Here is a 27,393-nt window from a genome sequence, read left to right on the forward strand (position 1 = left end):
TATGACAACATAATGATTAGGCTAATTATGATATAGATCACAAATATGAGCTAGTAAATAAATGTCACCCATACCACAGTTCCAGGCATACTCTGATGTCGCTGTAGTTTGAAAAATTTACTTATGAAGTCTTGTTCTGCCAGACACAGGGGCTCCAGTTCACTCAGTACCTGTTCAAAGATCTGAAGAAAACCAAAATGATTCTACAAAGAACTGAACAAAACGCTTAAAATAACATTCCACATTTAATCACTTTTCTGCAGCAACCAGGGAAGCTTTATCTATAATCTTAATAGAATCCCCCAAACAAATACTTCCAAGATTGACAAGACAATGCAGTATTGATGAGGCATAACAGGGTCAGAACATACCTAAAACAAAACTGACAACAATTACTCACTTGGAATCTGGAAAGAGGAACAGAGTGATAAAACTTTATTTAAACAATTTAGCTTCATAAAAGTTGTTTCCTCTTTGTAGTCACTCAAATAACTGGATTGACAATGCAAGCTCTTTATGATTTATAACAAATTTTAATAAAGCTGTTATGTCATTTAATTGATGAATCACATTTCAGTTGCCATTTGACCAGTTATTATTATTTTTTTTTTAGATTCAGAAATGGAAAGTAAGACACGGTTAATTAAAAGAGTCAATAGAGCCCAAATCTTTGAACACAATTAAAGCAGTAACAAACTGGTGCTAGAAAACTGACAGTAATGTTTAAGAAACATGCGTCATTTTATCTTACCTTATCAAACCTGGCTCTGTCGGCGACATCGAGATCAGAGGCCGACATGTTTCCCATGTCCAGCAAGGAAGATGACTGAGACCGGTGGTTCCCGGAGCTCTGAACACTGAGCTTATTTAGACTGGAAGTAGACCCGGTTAATTTCCCGGAACTCCCGTGAAGACCTGGGAAATGATAAACCTTTAAAAGCTGTGACCTTCACGAATGAAAGGTTCATGGCATCCATCAGGGCTCCCTTCTGCTGTCCTGCTCTTCTGGGGCTCATATGGGTTAGGGCACAACTCTGCCACATGAAGAGGATGTAGAGTGTCTTCCTCTTTCATTAAGATTTGTGTTCTACTTCTGAGCCTATGTAAAGACAGGTGAAATCATACAGAATCACAGAATAAGACTGAAAGGGATCTTAGAGATCACACTGTGCCCTGCCCAGTCTCATCACAGTTGTCTGATGATTTTTCAAAAGTAGATGAGGAGTTCTTTTCCACTCAGAAGACATGACTATGGATGAAAGTCACTGACCCCCTAGAATACTAGCTAACATAATGATTGTATTTCTAGAAAAAAACTGCCATATTCCAATATTATTTGCCTCTACATTGAATCAACATATTAGGCTGAACCAAATGAAACTACCAACACTCAATTAATCTTGTCCTACTAAAAACGTCAATTACACATGACTCAACTTAATACATTCCTGAACTCAGACATTCCTGTTTTTTCAGCAAGTGAATTGATTAAAGTTCTTTTAAAAACTAAACAAAACGAAAAGAGAAAAACTAACAACAAAAACAAAACCCTGAATATTTGTTGTATTTAAAATACAACTAACATAACACATACATAGTTAACTATATTAATATGGGACATCTGAGTTTAGGTATAAACATAGGTATCTATCATAGCTATGAGGAAAAATGAGAACAATATGTCTGCACAATATCCTACATACACCAAACTATTAAAGGATTCTATTTTTACAAGAAAATGTGATGTTTCTATTCAGAATTAAATTTAAACAGTAAAACATTTTTATTCTTCTTGACTATTTCTCAGCTAAACCTGTATTATTCACTGATGGTCAGAAGGGACAAATAATAAAATAAGTGATAAAAAATATGATATACAAATCATATTTGTATATGTAAAGTAAAAAATAACAACAACAAATATGATGTACAGTTAGTTAGAGACAAACTTTGGTTTCATTATGCAAAATCTGACCATACGTACAAGAAATTTTATAGTTTCTAAACACAGCCTGAAAACAAAAGTATAACGGTTAAGACTTTTTATAAGTTTCTGACTACCCACCATACATGTTTAACCATGCCACACATTTCTTGGATGCAGCCATCCCACTTCCTTTCTGTTGGTTTTCTTTCTGGCCAAGCCCTGGCAACCCAGAGCAAGCAGTGTTTCTGGCGCAGCTTCTCCAGGATGAACGACTGGCTCCTAGACACACACACGCACTGAGAGCACCTGCTGACACGCTGAGCACGCCCACTCTCGGCTTCCCGTCTGACAGCACTGCCTTTCCAGGCAGTGTGGCTGCGACGGGTTAGGCTGCAAGCGTCACAGACAAAGACAAGTTAGCAAGCTGCAATCTGCACAAACCGCGCACAAGAGGAAGTTAAAGCTCTAGTTGAAAAGACACATGCAAAGAACCAGGAGCACCAAGCAACGAGAGAGGCAACATATGTTTAGTTGGTCAGCTACTGCTTGAGAAATTACATGACAGAAAAACCTTTACTAGTCTTTTAATGTACTATTTGATGCAAATATTCAGGTAAAAATATCTACATGTGTAAACCTCCCCCACACTTTTAAGTCTCCTAAGCTGATGTACTTAAATTTAAAGACTACACTTCCAAGTTCTGATTTCTGAAGAAAACAGAGTTCAAGTAAATAATTTAATACAGTGAAAATTTAATAGAAAGAACTTGCACATTTATACATTAAATGCATTAACAATCCTGTATTCACTGAAAGCTCTTGGAAGGAATCTCCACTGTACTAAATAATTTTATACTCCCTCTGATAAAAAAAATTATGAGTGGAGTTTTAAAACCATTTTAGAAATAATAAGCTAAACTGTTTAGTAACTTAGCTGGCTCTGTGAACACTGAGAATAAAACACATGTATCAAAACACTAATTATTGGGAGATGGGTAGGTAGAAGGGTAAAGCTGAGAGACAGGTCTAATGTGGGAATTGGAGTTCTTTCAGGGTCATTTGGCATTTCCTTTATCTAAAACCTCTCTTTAGTATTTGTTCGATCAATTGTAGAGATCGTTTTGTGAAACATTCTAAACCCAAATGAGAATCTAACTTGAATGGCAAAGAAAGAAATTATAGAATAAAACAGAAAATTAATGAATATAACTCTAGAAATATTTAAGAAACGGAAAACAAGGTGTCAACTCCTGCCAAACAGGGATAGTGATAGTTGCTATTGCTAGGCAAAAGCTCGAGTATAAACTAGTAATTTGCCACACCAAAAACATGTCAATCTTCCTAGCCTTGTCTGCCTGAAGTTTAAAGGAATATGAAATGATAAGGCTGGACACACAGCAACCAGGAGCGGGGGATGCACTGGAGCCACTAGCTTGTCAATCTGAACAGTACCTGCTGGCGATCTTAAGGTGTCACTCTACTAAGTTCACCAGTTTCAGAGCAAAGCCTGATTCTGCATATAGTTTTCTTTTTTTAAAGTAGTTAATAAATACTACTAGTGCCCTATTTGGGCTCATAAAAAACTCTATATTATTTATCAGCAAGAAGTAACAATATTCTGGTAAATTTTAAATATCCTTAAACAATTTCTGCTAGAGTACAAGCACCAAGAGGGTAGGGTCTTTGCTCATTGCTGCATTCTCAGTATCGAGCAGCGATTATCATGTAATAGGTAATTAATAAACATTTACTGAATGAATCATCCACTCAGGACTGAATGTAGTCTTGTGTTCAAGACTCCCTTTGGAGTCAACAAGATTTCTTAATTTCAGTGGAGAAACACTGGAAAAAATGTGCTTGGCATATCATTTTTTAAGTTCTGGATTACTAAAGATAAGGAAGTTATTATGTAAATGGACTCAACTAATACTTGTGTGTCTTATCTTAGTAGTAAAAAGAAAAAAAATGGGCAATTTAAAAAATTATTACTAGATATCCTTTGCCTGTCTTTTCATTCAGTACATCTGAGGAATACAGAAGAAAAACAAAACACCAAAGTATCAATCTCGGGAGGACAATCCCACACCTCTGAGAGTATCAGGGTAACCTTCTGACCTTAGAAAGGCAAAGGTTTTATAAAAACCTTACCACAAAGAAAAAGTGCTTTACTGGCATTTTAACGTTGTTTTAAATTATCTAAACTAAGTAGATGTTAAAGACTTGAGTAAAGAATGGTTCAAAAAGAGAGAATTCCCCTGAATCTCTATGACTATACACAATTTCCTTTTGTAAAATACATTCAATCTGACTTTCTATTCTTTTTTTTTTTAACCGCCCGCCGCTGACTTTCTATTTTTATTAGTATCTCGGATGCAGCATTTTCAGAGCAAGGAAAAAACAAAACAAATTTAAAATTTTATTCATAATTCCTTAATTTTGATCCATTGAAAATTTACCTTCCCCAAATTTTAGGTTTCTCTTTTAACTGTAATTACTATTAAGAACTGATTTAAACATAATTCGAATCCTTGAAAAGGTATCTTTAAAAAGTTTACATTCTATCTATTTAGAACTTCTGAAGTCATTTGTATTTAACTTGAAATTTATTTTTAAATGTTGACCAACAAGCTACATTTTCAAAGATGAACAAAATAGTTTTTATCCTCTGAATTCTGTTTATTATTTAGTTTTTCCTTTCTTGTAACTGATAACATCAAAGTAATAGAAACTATAATTTTTTGGTTACTCTCCTATTTCTTACTACTTAATGGATACATACGAGAGATGTAATTTTAACCCTGTTTTAAAAGTATCTTCTAAACTTGTCTTAGGTTAATTAAAAATTTTTTAACAAGATAATTTAAGAACTTCAAAAAATAAGAAAAAAAATTAAGGTTTTAGGTTAATGCAATGATACCATTAAGATAGTATTGTATTTGATTTAAATTATATTCCAATTATGTCATTTATCTCAATGAGAATCTTAAGCTTGATAAATTAATATTATGACAGGGGCATTAATAACCTCCCAAGGAGGTAGTTTTAGAAAGATTTCCCTTTTACTGCAGTAGCAAGTGATGACAAATATACTAAATGAAAACATTAAACATGTAACTGTATTAATATGTTGTTTACTAAAAAGAAAAACTGATTTTGTTATAGCCACGCTTTCCGGGAAACAGACTCACTCAGAAGGACAATGCAGATAGTGGAGTGCAGTTTATTACACCGGCGGGCCCAAGGCAGAGTCTCCTCTTAGCCAAGGACCCCGTCCAGCATTTGTGAAAATCTTTTATACCCCATGTGTACGTGTCCAAATCCACCACCTACCCCATGTGTACGTGTCCAAACCCCACCACCTACCCCATGTGTACGTGTCCAAACCCACCACCTCAATTCCGTTGAGACTTACATAAACAAAGGTAGGGTAAATACAACTACAATAACCCCATCATTCAAGTGTTGTGTGTTCAAACAGTCAATAGTCAATAAGCCCGGAGTTACATTCCAACCAGTTAATAATCGATAAGCCTGTGATTACATCCTGATAGATACAGGAAAAGTTTATGACCTGTCCGGAGACAGGGGTGATTACGGTATGCTTCCTCTTAGGCAATGAGCAACCTGGATGTGATCTTCAAGATTCCCCTGTCTGGAGGGGGTCTTATCCTTCCATTGTCGTTCCCACAGGCACTAAGCAGAGAGTTCAGAGTCCACTGGAGAGGCAGCCGAGCACGATCAGCACGGACAGGCCTGAGATGGAGTCCAGGCCCTAGGAATTCCTTCTTCAATTTAACATATCCATGGTGAAACATTAACAAGGATATAAACACACCGTTTAAGAACAAGTAACCTTTAGGATGAGTTAGCATTTCTGTTTCCAAAAGCCTATTGTCCCAATATTTTTATCAGTATCTTTACCAAAGTGCAATACACAGATTCAAACCATTTAAAAAATCGGAACTAGTATCACCAATATATTAGTGTTGTATTAAAAACAAAAACAAACCACAAACCAGTGAATCACAAAATAATTACCCACTACTAAAGATAGTCTTCTTTGTCCTAAAGAAAAGAATGGAAAGACGAGCTATCAATTTCAATCAGGGCACAGGCTCCTTTCAACAAGCAAATGCTACACTCATGGTTCTAAAGGGGAGCTATGCAGACACAGAGGACACACTGTAGCCATTTAAGGCCAGGTTCTGACTCCGACAGGCACAGAACTCCATCCAAAAAGCCCAGAGATGGGTACATGCAAGAGCAGAACGTGGCCTCGGCAAATCATTTCCTTGCAACTTGATACTTTCACTGGTTATCCTTTTAAATCAAGTTTTTTGTTTATTTAACATATTTAGAAGCAACAAAAACCCCTCTTGTTTCAAAAATAACTCTTTGGAAAAATAAAGTATAATTACAGGAGAAATTTTGGTGACATTTTTACAGCCCCTTCACAGGGGAGAAAACACTTAGCCACTTTCTTTTTGATTCAAAATAGCCAGTGACAAGTAAGAAGCCAGGCATCACTTCACTTCCCTGTGGAGTGCAATGACTTAAGAGATCACAGACTTGCCTCCAACTGGTACAAAAGGTCTTTTAGGAAATCAGAAACTGAACTTCCAACATCTGTCTCTTAATCTAGTACTTTCTCTCCAGACTGCACTTCATTCTCTGGCCAACTGCTGCTGCTGTGACTATACACAGCTGTCCCTGGTATCTGTGCAGGGTTGGTTCCAGCACCAGTGGTGGACACCAAAATCCATGGATGCTCAAGTCCCATGGTTGGTCCTCCGTATTCACGGGTTCCGCGTCTGCGCTGTACTTTTATTAGACACGGCATGTATATACAATTGCTGTCAAGTTCACATACTGCAGAATTTTAATTAGTAAAAATAAGGCTTTAGAGACATACTTGTTCCATGAAAAACCTATAAATCAAACCAATGCATTAGATTTATTCTTTTACTAATTCTATTGTATCTCCTTCCACCTTGCCTAAAAAGTCTTAAAATTATGTGTCACAGATAAATAATTTTTAGTAGAAGAGAAAACAAGGGGACTGAGGTGCCTAAGCTTACCAAGCTTCTTGCTTTCTTTAGTTGTGCCAGTCATCTTGATCTTTGCAACTTCAAAGACATCTTTAATTTCTCTCTCACAGAGTCATGATAAATAATCCATGCAATTCTTAAAAGTGAAAACAACACATACTCATTAATAAAACAAGTATAACAATTTCCATTTCTCAATCCCCCCATATCCTTTGTGCTTGTTTTCAATTTTGTGGTCTGAAAATATTTGATGCATTTCATAGGACACAAGAAGGCTATTTTCCATCTTTTAAAAAAACTGAACTGGCATCATAATATTAACAGTTTGTAAAAATATGAAGTTGAATAATCACACTCACATTTTCACTTTTATACTTTCAGTTCAGTTCAGTTGCTCAGTCAAGTACGACTCTTTGCAACCCCATGGACTGCAGCATGCCAGGCCTCCCTGTCCATCACCAACTCCCGAAGCCTGCTCAAACTCATGTCCATTGAGTCGGTGATGCCATCCAGCCGTCTCATCTTCTGTTGTCCCCTTCTCCTCCAGTCTTCAATCTTTCCCAGCATCAGGGTCTTTTCAAATGAGTCACTTCTACGCATCAGGTGGCCAAAGTATTGGAGTTTCAGCTTCAATATCAGTTGTTTCAATGAATATTCAGGACTGATTTCCTTTAGGATTGACTGGTTGTATCTCCTTGCTGTACGAGGGACTCTCAAGAATCCTCTCCAACACCACAGTTCAAAGGCATCAATTCTTCGGTGCTCAGCTTTCTTTACAGTCCAACTCTCACACCCATACATAACTACTGGAAAAGTCATAGCCTTGACTAAATGGACCTTTGTTGGCAAAGTAATGTCTCAGTTTTTTAATATGCTGTCTAGGTTGGTCATAGCTTTTCTCCCAAGGAGCAAGCCTCTTTTAATTTCATGGCTGTAATCACCACCTGCAGTGATTTTGGAGCCCCCCAAAATAAAGTCTCTCACTGCTTCCATTGTCTCCCCATTTATTTGCCATGAAGTGATGGGACCAGATGCCATGATCTTAGTTTTCTGAATGTTGAGTTTTAAGCCAACTTTTTCACTCTCCTCTTTCACTTTCATCAAGAGGCTCTTTAGTTCTTCACTTTCTGCCATAAGGCTGGTGTCATCTGCTTATCTGAGGATTTTGATATTTCTCCTGGCAATCCTGATGCCAGTTTGTGCTTCACGAAGCCCAGCATTTCAAACGATGTACTCTGCATATAAGTTAAATAAGCAGGGTGACAGTATACAACCTTGATATACTCCTTTCCTGATTTGGAACCAGTCTGTTGTTCCATGTTCAGTTCTAACCGTTGCTTCCTGACCTGCATACAGATTTCTTGAGAGGCAAATAACGTGGTCTGCTACTCCTATCTTTTGAAGAATTTTTCACAGTTTGGTAATCCACACAGTCAAAGGCTTTGGCGTAGTCAGTAAAGCAGCAGTAGATGTTTTTCTGGAACTCTCTTGCTTTTTCAATGATCCGATGGTAATTTACACATTACCTTTCATGTATTTTAAACATAGCTGCATTCATACGATACTGGGTGTTTGGGGCAGCACAATCACGCTTTTCCAGGTCATATGCTAATGACTGCACAGTATTATGCTCTGCTGATGTTCAGTTTAGTAAACCAACCTCCTAACACAGACTACATAATTGGTTTTGATGTTTTCCTGTGATAGACAATGTTACAACAAGCTTTTCATCTCTAATGAACTGCTTTCTTGGAATAATTTCCTAAGGGTAAAATTACAGTGCTAAAGAATAAGGGAATCTTTTAACTCTTCTTCCATAATGCCATGCTGTTTCAAAAATTATTATACCAAAAAAAAAAAAAAAAAAAAAAAAAAAAAAAAAAAAAAATTATTATACCAACAGACAGGATCAATGACACTGAAGCAGGACACTGAGTTTTACCATACCTTGCCAGCATGGGGTAGTAAATTAGCCCCAAATAGGTTACTCTCATAAGAATTTAATTACCACATCTTACAGTTTTCATAATCAAATGATTTCTTTTTAAAAAACAAAATTTATTCTAGTTCAAATGAAAACATCTATTATTTAACATGCAAACTCATTCCCTCATCATCTATGCTTATTATCATACAAAAATATTTTATACCCTGACGAAAGAGTCAACAGTGGGAGGCCATGTATTTTTCCAAATCCTATGTTAAATGCCTTATGTAGAGTTTCACTAAATTTAAATAAATCCGCAGCAGAAAAACTCCTATGCCTAGTTATTCTTTTAAATTTATCATGAAATCTACACTTCAATTTCAAACACATCCAGTTTTAGAACAGTTTACTTTGCTTTAAACATCAGATGTAACTTTCAAAGGTATATCACTTAAATTATTTGTATACTGACTCATAGTTCATTATTGATTTTTTTAAGTTATTTTATAAGTATATAAAAATATATTAGATATATTTATATATATTTAGATATTTTATTGATAGATACGTCCTTATAAAAAATTTTTGGATGAAACATAATATAGAGCCTTCTTTTTTCCAATTTGCATGCCACATACATTTCCCACAGATTCTCCGTAAGGAAAGTTAAATAGGAAATTTTTTCCTGTGATCTTTGTGTGTAGCTTTAAAAGCAAATCTAAAGCTAAACAGACACTAAAATTATTCCTATTTCGTTCAGCTATTTCACTTTTCAGCATCTCATTCGTTGAATTTTAAATTATCACAAAAACACTGATCACTGGAAATCAATGTAAATGGCTGACCAACTTATAATTCATAAAATCTTCATTAGATTTCTACTCAACTCACTCAATATAACAGACTGCATTCCAATACCCAAACTAAGTGCACACTACTACCCAAGCAATTTAAACAGTCGCTATTTCTAAAACAGTGATTTGAGCAGACTACTGAAAATCACCTTCTTTTTCAATACAATTGAAATGACTGAACACCTTCCCCCAGGTGCTCAACAGAACCCACAGGTGGGGAAGCCCACAGACAGGCGTGACTCCCAGCTCATTCACTTACTGAATTCAGAGAGAAGCTTCTCACTGGGAGTATTTCTCTTAGCATCCTGTATACAGCACCTAACTTAAAATCCAACTATCTTGAGCTTAAATACTGTTATCTCAGGCAGTATTTCCAACTTTTTCTTGTGCTCACTTTAGAGTCTTACAGATAACACCATGTTTTATTTTCTATATTTACAAATATAGGACTGAGGCTGAGACAATGTGTGAGCAGTCTTAAAGACTGTCGGCCTCAAGGGGCTATTGGGAGAGGAAAGATTGTTCCTACCTAAACAAGGATAAACCATCTCCCTGCTCAACTGCTCTACATGCTCTACTGCCCCAGCTAGGCAGAAGGGATTCTGGGCAGCCGAGCTTATTACATGCCCAACGCACCTCTATTTTCCTTAGGCTCTAAATTACATACACCCCCAAATCAGGGGTTTGCTTAGATTCAGCCGTAAGTAGAGTTGGGGCAGGGCCTAGTTATTCTTTTCCCTAAAGAAATGAAGACAAGCTTTTCCTGGTCCTGCCAAAAAGTGTGAGCTGGGTACAAATAACCAAGTACAAAGGTGAGTGCTACGTCACTTCAATCAGGTTCAACTCTTTGCAGCCCTATGGACTAGAGCTCACCAGGCTCCTCTGTCCATGGAATTCTCCAGGCAAGAATACTGGAGTGGGTTGCCATTTCCTTCTCCAGGGGACCTTCCTGAGCCAGACACTGAAGCTGAATCTCCTGTCTCCTGCATTGGCAGGCGGGTTCTTTACCACTAGCACACACTACATGGAAAGGATCAAGTACAAATAGCATCTGGATTTAATTATTATTTCTTACCAAAGAAACACTGATTTGTCAGGTTCCTTTTTTCATTCCTTTCCTTCCATTTCCTTTCATTCCTTTCTTGGTCATATTAATAAGATTCCTATTTTTGAAAACACTTGAGCAACCAAATTAGATTATCAGGCATAAAACTGCATGGTCTGTCACAAGTTCAAACACAAGATAAAGCAAGATTCTTTGGAAATAAGATAATTTCATTTAAAAAAGCACATCAATACTGTCAATTGAAAATATACCATGAGCAGAGAATGATTCCATACTTCAGCACTAGACTGGCTACTGGCTTGCTTCTTCACTTTAAATTACATTCATGACGCTACATATATATAAAGATACGGCAATAATACTCACTGAGAACACAATCAGGCAAAAAGCTTATTGATTATTTTACTCATTTGAATATTCACTAGGGGACAAAGCACTTGTTGGCACAAAACTCTTAAGATGTAACGATATTTAATCATTCAAAATACAGTATTAATCCTCTTAAAACTTCAGAAGGCAAAGATTCCAGTCATGCAAATATTCTTCTGTAAACTATCTCCAAATCAGAATTCTGCTGACTCAAAACTAATCAGAATACAACACAACAGTAGAGTCCTGAGCCCAAGGGTTCCTGCTACAATGGCCGTTTACTAAATGAGAGCATGTCATTCTGCTACTCAAAGCCCATCAACACCCCTCCCTCATCTCTCTGCAAGTAAAAACCAAATTCCAACACCGGTGCCCAGTCCCTTCCAGATCTGCCCTGCCCCGCCCCCCGCCCCCCACCGCACCTCTCACGCCCGCCCTCCCATCCTGAACCTGACTCGCCGTGCTCCCACCACCACGGCCTGGTTGCTCCTCCAGTGCTCCAGGTTGCTCTTGCCTTGGGGCACTTGTGCTGTGCTGGGAAAGCTTTCCTCGGAAATTCCCACTGCGCACCCCTGCTTATCTGTAAAATTTGTGCTCAAATGTTGCCTTCTCGGACCACCCTTTTTGAAACCGCAACCTTTCTGATGTCCTAGCATTCCCTGCTTTATTTTCTCTAGAGCTCTCAGCAGTACCTTCCAGCAGACTATGAAGTTGACTTTTATGTTGGTCCTTCTCCACTGGAATATGTACTCTGAACAGGCAAGTGTTCGCCTGTCTCCTTCAGCGCCGTTCTCTTTCGTGCATACAACAGTGTCAGCACACAGCAGATGCTCAGCGCGTTTGCTAAGGGAACGTGTGAATGGCTCTTTCTTGTCCAGCTGTGGCCATCCGTGTGTGTGTGTGCTCAGCCACTCAGTCGTGTCCCACTCTGCGACCCCACGGACTGTGGCCACCAGGCTCCTCTCTCCACGGGATTCTCCAGGCAATGGTACTGCAGTCGGTTGCCATTTCCTTCTCCAGGGGATCTTTCCAACCCAGGGATCAAGCCTGCATTTTCTACATTGACAGGTGGATTTTTTTTTTATCATTGCGCCACCTGGGAAGCCCAAGTGGTATTTATCACTGTTGTAATCTCTGCGTCTCACAAGTCTGGCACCATCCTGTCCCTTGTTTTGGGATTCTCTCTTGTGACTTATAATCTCTATTCCTACTATCATCCTCTTCGTCCAAGATTTCATTTCAGTTCATTATTGTATTAGGTTCTTAGTTTCCCCTATCAAGTCTCTTCCTATGTCTAAAGAATGCTGCTAGGACTCACGACTCAGATTTTTCAACCTAACTTCTCACTCTTCTAGAATATGGAATTTCAGCTTCAGTCAGGCTGGTCTTCTTAAAGTCCCGGGAAAAGAGTCAAGTCCAATGTTTTCTATGAAGTTTTCTCCTGTGGCTACAGGTCATGAATTTCCTTTCTCTAACATGCTATACATTTAAACTCATATCCAGTTCAGCACTTAACTCTGGCCGGCTGCTAAGGATAGTTGCTCTTCCCGGGCAGACCTGACGCTCTCTGGAAGTAGGAGCATGTGTGGGAGCCACTTCTTATTCTTACATATGGATTAGTGAGTACAAAAGAGGCACACAGTGAAAATCTGGTGAGTGACAAAGAAATGTACCATAATATGATAATCCAATTTTTCCAGCTAGTGTGTCCCACAATCAGGAACAGAAATACCCATGTTCCTCTGTGCCTGGAACAGTGGAATGTCTGCTTAATAAAGAGGCACACTGCATGTGCTTAAAAGAACAGATTACAGGTTCTTATAAAGCAAATGCCTCATTGAAAATATAACTTCATACTCTCTAGTTTTTATATTGCACATAAAGCAACTCAGGAAATAATTATTTAACTAACTAAACTAAATGATGCTTCAAGCTACAGTATGGCCTAATACTATACTGAAGTTCAAATTTTAGCTGTTCTCCATCTAAGTACATAAAATAAATGTTCTCCAGAATTTTAGACTCTGTGGGAGAAGGCGAGGGTGGGATGTTCAGAGAGAACAGCATTGAAACAAGTATACTATCAAGGGTGAAAGAGATCACCAGCCCAGGCTGGATGCATGAGACGGGTGCTCAGGGCTGGTGCACTGGGAAGACCCAGAGGGATGGGATGGAGAGGGAGACGGGAGGGGGGGATCAGGATGGGGAACACATGTAAATCCATGGCTGATTCATGTCAGTGTATGGCAAAAGCCACTACAATATTGTAAAGTAATTAGCCTCCAACGAATAAAAATAAATGAAAAAGAAAAAAAATGTTCTCCATAGCTAATGAGCACTAAGAAATTCAACTACTTGCTGCTTTTTTAAGAACATACAACAGTGCTTCAAATGTCACTTGCGGAACTGAACACACGACCTCTCGATTCTAAAAGATAATGCTCTATACTCAGTGAGTAACTGACGTCAAATCCATACCTTTGTTAGTCCCTCATATTTTCGATAATCCGTACTCTCTAGCCACTCCATCAGCTTGGCATATCGGAGTAAGTCTCTATGAAATGCATGATGATTAGGTAAAGTCAGTTCAATAGAGCGCTGAGCAAGAGTTGAACTCTGATCACGACCCTAGAGTGAATAAATAAGGACATAACTATCACTGACAGTATAAAGAAACACTGTTGTAACTAAATATCCTTAATAATGATCAAGCATGGCCAAGCAAAAACAACAGAACATAGAAATATAAGAACTGAGTACTTACTTGTCTTTTTTTAATCATCCTGTGTATACAAACTGAACACCACCACCATAAAATAGTCATAAACACACAAGAATGACTCTCTGATAAATCGACTCATTTTATCTTTTAGAGTAGTTGAGAATGAATAGTTTAATCAACTTTACCTCTCCCATAACATTTTACAATTGACTAAGCAAATAAATATCATGATATAAACTGTTACTAAGAAACACACACCGAACAGGGGAAGTCATTCAAAACAAATTGTCTCCATCTATGATATCTCCATTAGAGTCTACGATATTTAAACAGCAGGTGAAAATGCACAGGACACAGAATGTCAGAACTAGGAAGGACTGCAGATGACTGCTTCCTGGGCTTTCCAGGACAGCGCTCAGTGCTCAGTTGCTGGATCATATCCTATTCTTGGCCAACCCAATAGATTGTCTGTAGCCTGCCGGGCTCCTCTGTCCATGGGAGTTCCCAGCAAGAGTACTGGTGTAGGTTGCCATTTCCTCCTCCAGGGGATCTTCCCCACCCAGGGACTGAACCTATGTCTTCTGCACTGCAGGCGGATTCTTTACCACTGAGCCACCTGGGAAGCCCTTTCCAGGATAACCCCTAATAATAATGTAATTTTAATTTTTCCATTAATTTTCTACAGAAGCAACTATATAATTTTGTTTTTAATCCTTGACATGACTTATATAAATGAGCACGTTTTCAATCAGCCTGAGGCAGACGATGCATCCTGACTTTTGTTCTAGAGTATATGGATCCAGTAGATCAGCTGACCCAACGGAACAAACTGAAATTCAAAGGGCTAAGTGATCCACACAGGCCACACAGGCGGAAGGCTAGAATCTGAACCTCAGCCATGTGAGTCTCACTTCTGTTTTCTTTTAAAAACATGCCAAACAAAACCATTCTAACCAGACTCAAAAACTGCTGAAGGTCATTACAAACATTACATTTCAGAAATGTTTACCACATCAGAAGGATGACTGAGATTCCACTGACTCACAGATATTAGATACTGTACACAGAGAGAGATTAGTTTTAAGTCTGCTAATGTCTCCAAATTGTGCCTTAATTAAGTTACACTAACTAAAAGGAAGGAGTATTTGACAAACTTGTTATTGCTGATAAATGTTTTCCAAATATTTTACCCTTATTAATAATAATATTAGATATATTTCCATTATCCTTCCTCATTAATTTTTTCAATAATTCAAGACTCAAAATCATGGTTTATGTTCTTCTATAGCTGTTTACTCAGGTCACTGCATGTTAAGTTGTACTATTTAATTTAATGTCAGGAAAACTCTTCAATTAAAAACCTTCATCTCTCCTGCAAAATGGAAGAACCAACATTTATAGAGAATTTTACGGTTTACAAAGCTCTTCTACATATATTACTATTCAAAACTTTCTACTGTAAGTAGCATTTCCAGATCATCATCATGTGAAAATTCACTGATATAAAAACATTATTACCTTCAGACTATTAGGATATATTAAATATTGTTAGTGTTAACAGAAAGATTTTAAGAGAAACTGGTTTCAAAATATATAGGAAGGAGAAAAAATACTTAAATTGCTTAATTCAATCAATAATATAGATAACTATCATATCTAGAATTCAATCGTGCTAAGAATTTTACTCTTTATATACTTTAAAAATTAAGACATTGTTTAAAGTTTCTTATTAGAGATAAATAAATTAGTAATGATGACTGAAAACCTTTTGAAAAGGACTGGCCATTCTAGATGCCTTTAAGAACACCATGATTCATGAGAAGAGGTCAAAATATCAACATTAACAGGAGTTTTGGAAGAAGCGGATTCCAACCCTCATGAATGACTTTGAGGGGTATGACTTCAGTACAGGAAGTAACTATAGATGTGGTAGAAAGCAGAACTAGAATTAGAAGTGGAGTCTAAAGATGTGACTGAACTGTTATAATCTCATTTAACAGATATTTAATGGATGAGAAGTTGCTTCTTACGGATGAACAAAGAAACTGGTCTCTTGAAAGAGAATCTACTCCTGATGAAGATGCTGTGAAGGCTACTGAAATGACAACAAAGGATTTAGACTATAATTAATACATAAACTAAGTTGATAAAACAAGTAGCAGGATTTGAGAAGACTGACTCCAATTTTGGAAGAAGTTCTACTGTGGGTAAAATGCTATCAAACAGCATTGCATGCCACAGAGAAATTGTCTGAGAAAGGAAAAGTTGATCATTACAGCAAACTTCACTCTTGTCTTATTTTTAAAAATTGCCATAGCTACCCCAATCTTCAGCAATCACTGCCTTGGTCCTCCAGCACCTTCAACATTGAGGAAAGACCCTCCACCAGCAAAAAGATGATGACTCAGATGGTAGGCTCAGAGGGTGCTTAGCAATTTTTAGCAATGAAGTATTTTTAAAATAAATGTGTACATTCTTCTGTTAGACATAATGCTATTGCACACAATAGGCTACAATACTGTGTAAACATAGCTTTTTTACGCACTGGGAAACCAAAAAATTTGTGTGACTTGCTTTACTGACACATTCACTTCATTGTGGTGTCCCTAAGGTAGCCCCTATACACTGCTGTAGAGTTTTAAGTACATTACCTTTACCACATCCTCACAAGCATCTTGAGGGTAGCAGCCATTTCTTACTCTTACATATGGAGGACAGTGAGTCCTGTCACACAATGTAACACACAAATCAGACACACAATCAAAATTTGATGGTGAACAAAGACATGTAACCCAGTGCAGTAATCGAATCTTCCCAGTGTGTCCCACAACCAGGAACAGAAATCCCCTTGTTTCCCAACTCTTTGCTAGGTGACACGAAGTATTCAATTTAACACACAGAAAATCTCTTTTCTGCACTTGGGACACTGTCTTTCATCTTCATCAGCACATTCCAGGTTGTTGCAACATTCTGGTTTTTAACATGCATTACTCACATGTAACAATGCATATTAGATTTTCAGAACTGGGATGCATTCATTTTAAACAAAGCCATTAGTTTATAAGGCAAGGAAGCAAAAATCACAAATAATAGCATGTTATAACAAACAATTAAGGGTGGAGAAAGGATTATCATTTACTGACTGGTATTTTCCATACCATTTACAAATGTGGACTATAGCCTGTCAACAGGATAATTTAAAAAAACTAGGGAATTGTGTAAAAATAGATATTATTGAAATAATAGTGTAAGAAAAATGTGCATTAGTATTTCCTATGTGATTCCTAGGTTTACTTTTTTCCTGAAGCTTTTCAAGTCAAGTGGAATGTTAAGAGAGTCTTCCCCTGGTTCCCCCTTGCGCGGTTAGTTAGCTGATCTTCCTTTACTCCCATGGTACCACCATAACATACACCCTCCCTCAGTCTGTTTGTCGCCCTTCTCTAGATCGTGAGCAACTAGAGCAAAGAATCAGCCTCTCATCTATTCCAATGAAACGTCTGGAATGCATCTTTAATCACTTGGCAAATGACTTCCAAATAAAGGAGTGAGTGAGTGAATGAAAGAATGACAGAAAGAAAGGCAAGCAGAATGAGATTAAATGCCTTTGGATCTAAATAAACTTTCTGTTATGGGACATTAAAAAAACTGCCATAAATATGGTTAACAGGTAGCTCAAATCAGTAAATTATAACTATAAAGATTCTGCTGCTATTAAGCTTAGTAAACCTTACAGGGGAAAAAAAAGAATCGGAGAAGCTGGAGCCAAAGTTGATGTACTCACAGGCACGGAAAGAAAGTAGGACCTGTTATAGAGTTGAAGGAGGGCCTGAGTAAACTAATCAGAAATAAAATAGAGTAAATACAATTGTTTCAGAATACTACAAAGTGAAAACAAAATAAGAACCTGGAATATCAGTCAGCATTTCTTGATGAACAAAATTTCACTCAACTTTTTTTTGGCCCCAAATCCCTATTAAAGAGATCATAAATACACAAAATCTAATTTATGACACCTAATTTATTCAAGAAATATTAAGTCTAATTTATTATTTATTAAAAAAAGCACCTTCTAGTCAAATCCCTCTAAGGTATACTTAACAGTAACATTTATATCATTGCCACAACCTTAATTATAACACCCTTTCCACATAGAAATAGAGATAAAGGTTTTCTATAAGATTAAATCAACTAGAATTTACAATTGAGTTAGTCATTTTTCTCATATTTATAAGTATATGGAGCCAATGAAATACTGAAAACATGGAATCAAGTCCCTGTTCTCACTTGAAAATACTGAAAAATAAAACAGGCCAAACATTAAAAACGTAACAAGTTTGGACTTATTTTTAGAAACAAGATTGTCTAAATGGGGTATATGTAACATGCAAGCACAATTATTTAAAACTTAGGGAATTTTGGCTAAAAGGAACTGTCTTCATAGGAGACCACTGAGGCCCCCAAAACATCTATGAGCAAATACATACATATCTAAAAATATTAAAATCAAATAAATATAGAAAGGAACATATTGTGCTCCCAATTAAATACATTAAATTTTTTTTTCTGTGACCATTTCATTTCAAGCTACAGGAACATGCCAGTACTATAATAAGATAAAATTACCTGTCGAACAAAAACATTGTTGAGGTGACTGGCCAGTCTCCGGGCAAAATTCTCTCGCAAATCACTGAAACGCTGCTGCTGCTGCTGCTGCTGCTGCTGCTGCTCAACTGCCAGAAGCACGTCATGGCCTGAAATCGTGACAGCTTATTCAACGGGTTAGAGAGCTCCCGGATGTCTAAGGAGTGCATTCATAACAGAAGCCGTATTTCAGTTCTGAAGAACTCAACCTTTTGCTGGTTTATGCGTGTGTTTATAAAAGAAAGGTAAGGGGGAAAAACAGTGTAACTCAGCGATCCTCACGCTGCGGTCTTGCCTCAGCCTCACCTGGGAACGGTCAGAAACATGGATTCTAAGGCCTCAGAGCGGACCTACTGCTTCTGCGCTGGCCCCTAGCCGTGATCCCGATGCAAGCTCAAGTTTAGGAACCGCTGGTCTAGCAAAGCCTTACGGCATCTACTTTGTGCTAGGTCCTGTGAACAGCGCTGAAGAAAAATGCTGGTGTTAACGCAGAGTCACTGATGGTCAATCAGAAGGTACTGAAATGAACAAGTTCTTCGTGCCAATATAAATTATGTTTGAGAGTAAGTGAAACTTGTTTCAATAGCTAATAATCTAACCCTAAACCACCTGCCTCATGGACTTCTTGTCAAAAGCTTTACACTAAGTCAGAAGCTTAGTCCCAGGTTCTTGGGCAGATTTTATGGTCATACCTGGTCGAAGAGCTACATTCACGCACTGCAGCAGGGCATCTGCAGCATTGGTGCAGGCCTCAATGCCCCTGGAAGAAGAAAGATCTCCTTCCTGAAGTGCCTTTATATGACCTTTGGCCAGGTCCATGTGGCTCTGGAAAGTAAACAAACACACCATTTGTCTGTGTACTCTTAGGAAGTTTACAGGTAAGATGCTACGCAATCCTATTACTGGGTGTTTGAAACTTCAGTATTTTTAAATCTTGCTCTCCTAAGGAAACTAGAAAATACTTGCAAATGGGCTTTAGAGATCATTAGTTTTGTTTTTTTTTTTTAATTGTTGCTAGTAGTTTATAACCATGCTTACCACAAGAAACTCTATCTCAGACAGGAGTTTTACGTTATTAGTGTTACTGAGATGAATGAGGTGGTTGCTTTCGGAGATCTGATCCATCTGTTCTTTTACACTTTGGAGCATTTCCTCATAACTGCTCAGTTTCAATTCAATCTGATCCACCTCCTTGAGAGGCTCATCCAGTAACTTCATTAGGATGTTGACTTGCTTTTCAGAGGCCATGATAGACTGGATGTTGGCCTACACAGTTAAAAAGAGAAGTAATACTTCATATTCTTCAAATGAAATATCCATAAATCTTTGACAGCAGCGTGACTCAGCAGCAGCGGCAACAAAGGCTGACACACACATCTACACGTCTACTTTAATTGGCTGCTTTGTGTTTACACTCCACTTTTTCACACAGTATTTCAGGGAAGCACACGTCCCCTTATGTGGAGGTTAGGGACCAGATCTCAATACCGCATATTTAGGGCATGCGCCATGATGTATCATCAGCAATGGTGGACTCTCATTAGTGCCGTTAGGTTATACCATCTCTGACGCTGCTTCCAGCTCTATCAACTATAGACATTTTCTATAATCTGCAACATTTATGTAAAACCCTAAACAAAAGCATAATAATCACCTATGCTAATACCTTAGTTAAGAGGGTAGCAGTAGCATGCCAGTCTTTAACAGATACATGGAACTAATTTATAACTGTAGCATGATTGGTACTAATAGGATGTGGAAGAGTCTATTGCCATAAGATAGCTCCTTCTACAATATTCTTTCTTTTCTCTTTCATTTGCAACTACTTTTTTTTTCCAGACAAAGTAGCAACAAACCACCGACCCCTTATTAATATTTTCTAAAGACTCTATTGATTCTCAATTCCCTGAAATATGGAAGCTTTCAAACCCAAAATTAAGCTGCAAAGTAATATGATGACTTGAAACACAGAGGCAACATTAACTAGAAAATACAAACCACAAAGCCACATTAAGAAGGCAGATAACATGATATGAGGAAAAAATTTGGATAAAGAGTTAAAATAATATCATTGTATGGGTGATGCTAAAATTTCACATGTTATTTTATATACTATTCATAATAACTCCCATGGAGGTGCAGCCCAACTGTAAAGCAGCAGAGCTCTGACCCACTGAATCTTAAGCAGCAGAGCTGTGACTTGAACTGATCCAGGACAATTTTCACTTCAACATCTTGAAGTCTCTTCTAGGCTTTACTTCCAGAGAGTTCTACAAATTTGTAAGCTTGGGCTATTGGTGTAATCTCTGGACCTCAGTTCAACCTTACAACTTCTGTACCTTTCATGTATAAAATGCCAACACTCTTTTAAGTCTTAAAAACATTCCTTATTCTCAGAGTTTTTCTTAAATTCATACTTTGCCTAACAAAACGACACCCCCCTCACAAAACACTCTCATTTTAGATTTTTCTCATAAGACAGGTGCTACTTGTAGCTTTTTACTTCCTAAAGATGTACATGTAGGTACAAGCTCAGATATGTGCATACAAATAAACAGCATCTATTCCACAGCAGTTCAGAGGAGTCGTCAAACATCCTTTTGCCCTGGCTCTCCTGTTTTCACTACACTATTTTGCTCTCTTTGGGTAAAGGATTCGCTTCTTTCAGCTCACTCTCTCTCCTTCTAACTTGTACCTATTTTTTTCCCCCCAAACCACAAAAATGTTATTCTCTTGCCTTGAACTATTCTGAAGTGTTCCAGAGGCTGGGGGAATCAACCCCCAGGGTGGTTTCAGGTTGGCTACTTTCTACTTCCATCACTTCATATCAAGAACCTCCCCAAATCCAGAACCTCAGCCAACTGCCTTCACTGGCCTAATAGGAATGGTTCTGTCTCTGGACCAAGAACAGTGAAAGACAGAGGGAGGCAGCTGGTGATGCGCTTCTAGGGAAAGACAGCAACGATCCCACCGTCTAGGCTCAAAGGCAGCGGCAGCAGAATATGAACATCACCAGTCTCCTCAGCTTACCACACATCACTAGCCACACGTTACAAGAAAGGCTGACCCCATCTAACACCTGCAGCTCTCTGGACAACCTTTCTGCAAAGGCCTCGGCGCTAGAAATTGCATATTCACAGCCTTCCATCATTATCTCAATATCCCGCTCTTCTCTTGCATTTAACTCTTGGCATTCATCCACTGCCTCTTCCTCACCTCCTGTCACACTCTGATTTTCTCCACTTGGAACAGATTCTTAAAAGAGGGTAAAAATTAAAAATAAAGTAGTAAAAAACTAGGAAGGACAACAGCATTGTACTTACAGGTAAGGTCAGTTATAAGCACAGGTCACATTTAGAGGCTGAAAAATAGGAAAAAAATGATTCAAAATATATGAAAAAAAACTTATTTTATGAAGAACCGCATATGTTAACATGTCTATTATAACAAAAGCATGCAGTCTAATTTATTGACTTGTGTTAAAACAGGCCTTAGTCACACTTTCCCAAAACATAATTAAACTATAAAACAAATATACAACCGGAAACGAAACACGTGTACAAGCCTAACCTTTTTTTTTCTCTACCTGAGATAACTGTTGCTCTAATACAATAATGCTTATAATTCAGGACACATGAGGAACAATTTGCTTTCCTTTTTTTTCCAGGTAACACCTTCTTCTGTTATTTTTGTTCTTTCTATCTTTGTTATGTTTTGTGTTTTCCTCCAAATAACTTTCAATTGAAATTTTAAAAATGCATCTACAATTCATAATTTATTTTGGGCAAGGAAAATATTAACTGAACTTTCCATTTCTCTCTGTAAAAATTTTTCACATGTGTTTATAAAATTTCTAAGGATCAGCTAATAGAAACTTTCTCAATATCTGTATAGTAAGAACAACATCATGGCTGTGTAAAACTACAAAAATTTCAGCTGTCTTCCTGCTTCAAAACAAAAGACCAGGAGGTCAGAACTGAGATGCTTTCTAGATAAATGTTTCAGTTCACTTTCTGGAAAGAACAGACTCAGCATATGGGATTTTACATAAATCTTGAGATCGAGAGATAAAATGAAAAAAATAATTTTACCCTTAAATAAACCTCGAAACAAAGTTACTGATTTTCAACAATTCACAGGACACGCTTTAAAACACAAATTCCAAGTGTTTTAGATATTCATTATTTTGTATGAAAATGAGAATCTACATTCAGCATGACTTGACATATGTTAACTTGTCCTTGAACAAAACACACCTAATTCAAAGTAACAAATGATCTACTCTTAAGAATGCTAATTAGCCAGCTTTAGATAACATGCCAGAAAAAAAAGAGGGGCTAAAACTTTCGGCACAGGCAATTACAGACTGCAGTACACAAACGCAAGTCCCTTAGAGCGGCGTCTCCCAGCTCTCAGCCCTTTCCAAGTCACTCTGGAAATGTTAAAAGTGTTTTGTGTGCAGCTTTTTAGCCACTAGGGGGCAGGGGATGCCCAGTTCATTCTGCACAGCTCCTTACACAAGTAAACATTTAAAATAAACAAATATTTTAAATGATCATAATTGTTTCAGAAGGCATCTTCTCACATAAGCAAGGTCATGAATCACTGTCAAGTAAAACTGAAGTAGCACCAAATCAATAACAAGAAACATTTTTATGGACTTTGAAACTTTAGAAAGCATTTGTATGTTCATTATCTAATGTAATCCTCAAATAAATTCCATGAAATAGTTATTATTTTCCCATTAGAAATTACCACATACTATGTCCTTAGTGACTGCCCAAGAAAAGCTGAAATCTTGAGTGTTACACCTATTAATGCCAAGGTCCCCGCCCCACCCCATGGGAATGCTGGATGCTAAAACTGACAGGGATTTTCAGCTCAAGATGGCAGACTAGGACACATTTACTTTCTGTTCCTTCTGAAACCATACTTAAATAAAAGTGTAGAAATACCAAAATTAATAAGCCAGTAAAAGCCAAGAGGTTGTGGAAGTCATCAACTACAGAAAGATTTCAACATATTTCGAGAAGGCAAAAAATGAAACCGAGTGATGAATAAAATAACTAAGGAAAGACTGTCCTAAGGAGGGTCTGCACAAAGCCAGTTAGCTTTCAGTGAGTTCTGGTTATAGCAAAGGGCAAGGAAAGAAGAGGAGCTGAAAAACAAGGAAATTAAAGTTATTTTAGGGAAAAAAGTTAATTGTATGAGCTCCAGAGACCACTCAGCCTGCTGCCATATCAATCCATGGATTACAATGGATTGTTGGTAAGCAAGACAAGAAAATAAGGAAGAAACAAAAATGAAGAGATTGTTCCTTACTGAACTCTTCTCAAATGAGATCAAGGAATTATGGTTAAATGCCACAGCTGTAAATCATTTCTGCTCCTAGAGAGGTCAGATAGGGCTTATGATATTTCTCGCTTTTTTCAGACATAATTTAGGTCTGAGAAAAACCTTTTGTGTCCTCCAATCTCAAATCTTCTTGGGGATGGAAGTCCAAATTTACTCTGACATACTATAAAAAGAATCTCAAGAGCAGAGGGCAAACTAATTTATAATATATGAATTATGTCCAGTGTTATTTTAAATAGATTTTAAACTAAAATATATAAATAAAGTTTCACTGATCAATACAATTCTGGGTTCTGAAACCTCTACATGTCACATGCCTGCTGTGTAACACACAATGTCAGCCCAGGAGAAAGAAAACACTCCAATGAAGTAAGCCAAAGAAACAAGATTCAAACTCGATAAAGCCATGTTAGACTAGGAGTTTTCAGTCCTATCCTATTCTTTTGAAGCTTCTACCTTGTGAATAATAACATGTCTCCCTTGTCCTAGACACCCAAGAGTGTGACTTCTCTCCTGGGCATAAGAATCTTTAGAATTATATATGGTAGTAAAGAGTGGACCCAGCTGACATGCTCACAGTGACCAAACTGTACTGACTGACTGAAGCTGACACAGGGCTCCACTATGAAGCTGCAATAAGTGATGTGTTTGCTTTCTCAACATGAATGAGCTGCCTTACTGAACACACTCCAGGAAGGCCACAGAAACAGGCTTCTAATCCATACAGAATAATGCACTGGTAAATTTCTTTCAGGAAAGCCCATGATTTATCTAGACTATCATCTTTACATATCTGGATCCTTCAAACTATCCCAAAGGGAAAACCTCCGCTGGTGCTATGCTGACAACTGGTGGTCCTTAACCTGCCTCTTCTGAGATCAGAACCCAACGCAGCAGGTGATCAATTCATGAATTGAGCAAAAGAAAACCTACAGGGTAGGATATAGACTCATTATAGGTATGACACTTAGGGCTAAGTGCCATAAGGAGGACAAGAAAAGAACAGTAACACGTGAAGCATGTATGGCGGGGAGGCACCACAGCCCAGAGCAGGTTTGGGTCACATCCTGGCTAAGCCATTACCATCTGCACACCCTGAAGAACAGTCTAAGATTTAACTGTTGTACCAAATTTCTAAAAAGAAGTGAAGAAAGAGGCTTACCCGCCAGAAAAGGACGTGGTGGGGTGCAGCACCTGGCCAGGTGAGGGCTCTGCATTCCGGCTGGTGATGATGGCAGAGGAGCCGCGGCGGAGAAGGTGCTCCTGGCTCCTGGCCTCGCAGAGAAGCTGGAGAGGTCCCCACAGGTGCTGGACCACCCCCGGGAGGGTGGGTGGCTCCTGCAGTCAGCTTTGCACAGGTCTCTGAGACCCAGGCAGGGAAGGGCCGGCAGATACACACGCAGGCACCAAGGGGGCTGCATGATGAGGAGCTAGATGGGATGAGCTCTGGAGAAGGAGGCCCCCACGGTCCTGAAGAGTCTCTGCACGGTGGCCCATCTGGTGCCAAACACCTGCCACCCACAGTGGGAGGTCTCAGCGGCTAGAGAGCCCGGGAGGGGTCGTGCACTGGGGCCCGCCCTTTGCCCCGGAATTTGCAGTTTCTCTGTGACACGTATACCATGGACGCGTCACAATTGCCAGGCTGAGTCCTCCTCCCTCCAGGGCGTGTTTGACCGCGAGAGGAGTAAGAAGCTAGGGAGACGCTCTCGCAGTTTCACATTCTATTCTCGGGTTATTTGGCGCACAATACGGGCAATTTACTGTGTAAACTTCTTTCTGGGCTCCGCCGCCGGCGCCCGCTGGGCCGGCGCTCGCTGGTTTTGCGCCCTCGGGGTGCCACCACATCTGGCCGGGGTCACCCCGCCGCCCCAGCTCCTGCTTTACAACCTGGTCGCAGGCTGCTCAACCAGGATCCAGTGCCCTCATCGTCCGGGTTTTACAGCATGCCGAAAAGGTGGTACCCAATCCAGCAGGCTGGGTACTCCCGTGTGGGCGGGCTACCCCTGGCGAACTTGAGGGAGCGGCCGAAGCAGCAGCCCGTCCTGTCCACTCGTAATTCCATGATGTTCGGACCTTCGAGAACCGTCAGAATTCCTCCACCGGGGCGCAAAATTACTCTCCTGCGTTCACTCCCTGAGCTACCTGTTCAGGTAGCCAAGGCTGGGAAGCCGGTACCAACCAGTCACCGCCCACTTCCTCGCGCAAAGGAGAGTAAGGCCATGGTCCAGGAAGATCAAAGGGAAGGCGTGACAGAGGCCGAAGGAGAGGACAACGGAAAGATGAGTCCGGACCGCAGCGGGGCTATGACAATGACACCTAGGCCCCAGGAGACCGGCGGGCTCCTCCCGCCCCTCCACTGCCCTCCCGAGCCTCCAAACCTCCTTCCGGGGCACCCAGGAGGCAACTTCAGTGAGAAAGCCCAGGTGTCTCGGACGAAGCCTTCCTCCCAAAGCCCCGCCATCTGCTCAGACGGCACTGCTGGAGACGGCCGGCCTCCCTCGCAGCCTGGCCCCCTGGCCACGGTGCTCTCTGCCCCAAGTCCGCGCTGCAGCCTGCTGCCCGAGAGGCCAGGAGAAGTGGTGCTGGGTGAAGACCACCAACCCGGCTGCCCAGAGTCACCGATGTCCGGGAAGGCGCTGCAGCGTGAGCCACCTTCAGACACCCCGCGGAGAAGCTCTTCTCCCCTGGGAGCCGCCGGCAGTGGGCGCCCCCGCAAGAGGACGATGCCCCCGCCGCTTTTTCTGCCACTGCCGCCCCCGCCGCTTTTTCTGCCACTGCCGCCCCCGCCGCCGCCACTGCCGCCCCCGCTGCCGCTGCTCTGGGGTCGCAGTGACCTTCCCCCGCCTCCGAAGCTTCCAGCCATGACTCGCGCCAAAACCCGGGGCACCCTGAAACAAAACAGGGACCGTCAGAGGAACAGAATCCTGAGGGATCCAAGGCAGGCCATGCGACGCCGCAGCGCCGCCCCGCCTGCCCCAGGGACCACAGGCTCCCTGCCTCCGGTCAGTCACACGTTGCAGGTCCCTCCTACCACCACCAACTTGGCCGACCTGTCCTCCAGATTCCCCAATCTGGCTGGCCTTCCACCTTGCCTGACACCTTATGTGGATCGGGTGGCAAGACACACAGCCCCCGTGGACTCTCATTCTGCTAGTCCTGCAGATGCTCTGCCTCCAGTTTCCAATCCCACTGTGGGAACTGCCCTCAAGGAGGATGCGGGCACTGCGTGTGCAGTCAGAGCAACACCACCTTCTATTTCTGACCTCTCCACACCCCTGAGCACCCCAACCCTCCCCTTCCAGCCACCCTCCGACAAAAATGAATCCCCAACACCCATGTGTGTAGATTCTCCCCCTCCCTCATACTTACTCACCCCTCTTCCAGACCGCCCCATCGCTCCCCCTGCTACAACTTCTACTGGAGTCCCTTTCACCACCACAGTCACAGCATCTCCAAGTGTAACCTTCCTGTCTCCTTCAGATCA

At 39.8% G+C, this 27,393-nt stretch overlaps 1 protein-coding gene across 1 annotated transcript in view; it reads right to left on the bottom strand.

The window, feature by feature from the left end:
• Nucleotides 1-26,684, bottom strand: part of LOC136150802 (exocyst complex component 1-like) — a 49,113-nt gene extending 22,429 nt beyond the window's left edge. Inside the window, 9 exon segments of the mRNA XM_065911574.1 lie at nucleotides 75-182; nucleotides 752-915; nucleotides 7,006-7,111; nucleotides 13,670-13,819; nucleotides 18,537-18,664; nucleotides 19,247-19,379; nucleotides 19,593-19,820; nucleotides 21,878-21,915; nucleotides 25,072-26,684. Of these exon segments, the coding sequence (XP_065767646.1) occupies nucleotides 75-182; nucleotides 752-915; nucleotides 7,006-7,111; nucleotides 13,670-13,819; nucleotides 18,537-18,664; nucleotides 19,247-19,379; nucleotides 19,593-19,802 (999 nt within the window). The 5' untranslated portion in view covers nucleotides 19,803-19,820; nucleotides 21,878-21,915; nucleotides 25,072-26,684.
• Between the last annotated feature and the right edge of the window lie 709 nt (nucleotides 26,685-27,393).

This window comes from Muntiacus reevesi, chromosome 19 (genome assembly GCF_963930625.1).
Source record: "Muntiacus reevesi chromosome 19, mMunRee1.1, whole genome shotgun sequence".
NCBI classification, from domain to species: Eukaryota; Metazoa; Chordata; class Mammalia; order Artiodactyla; family Cervidae; genus Muntiacus; species Muntiacus reevesi.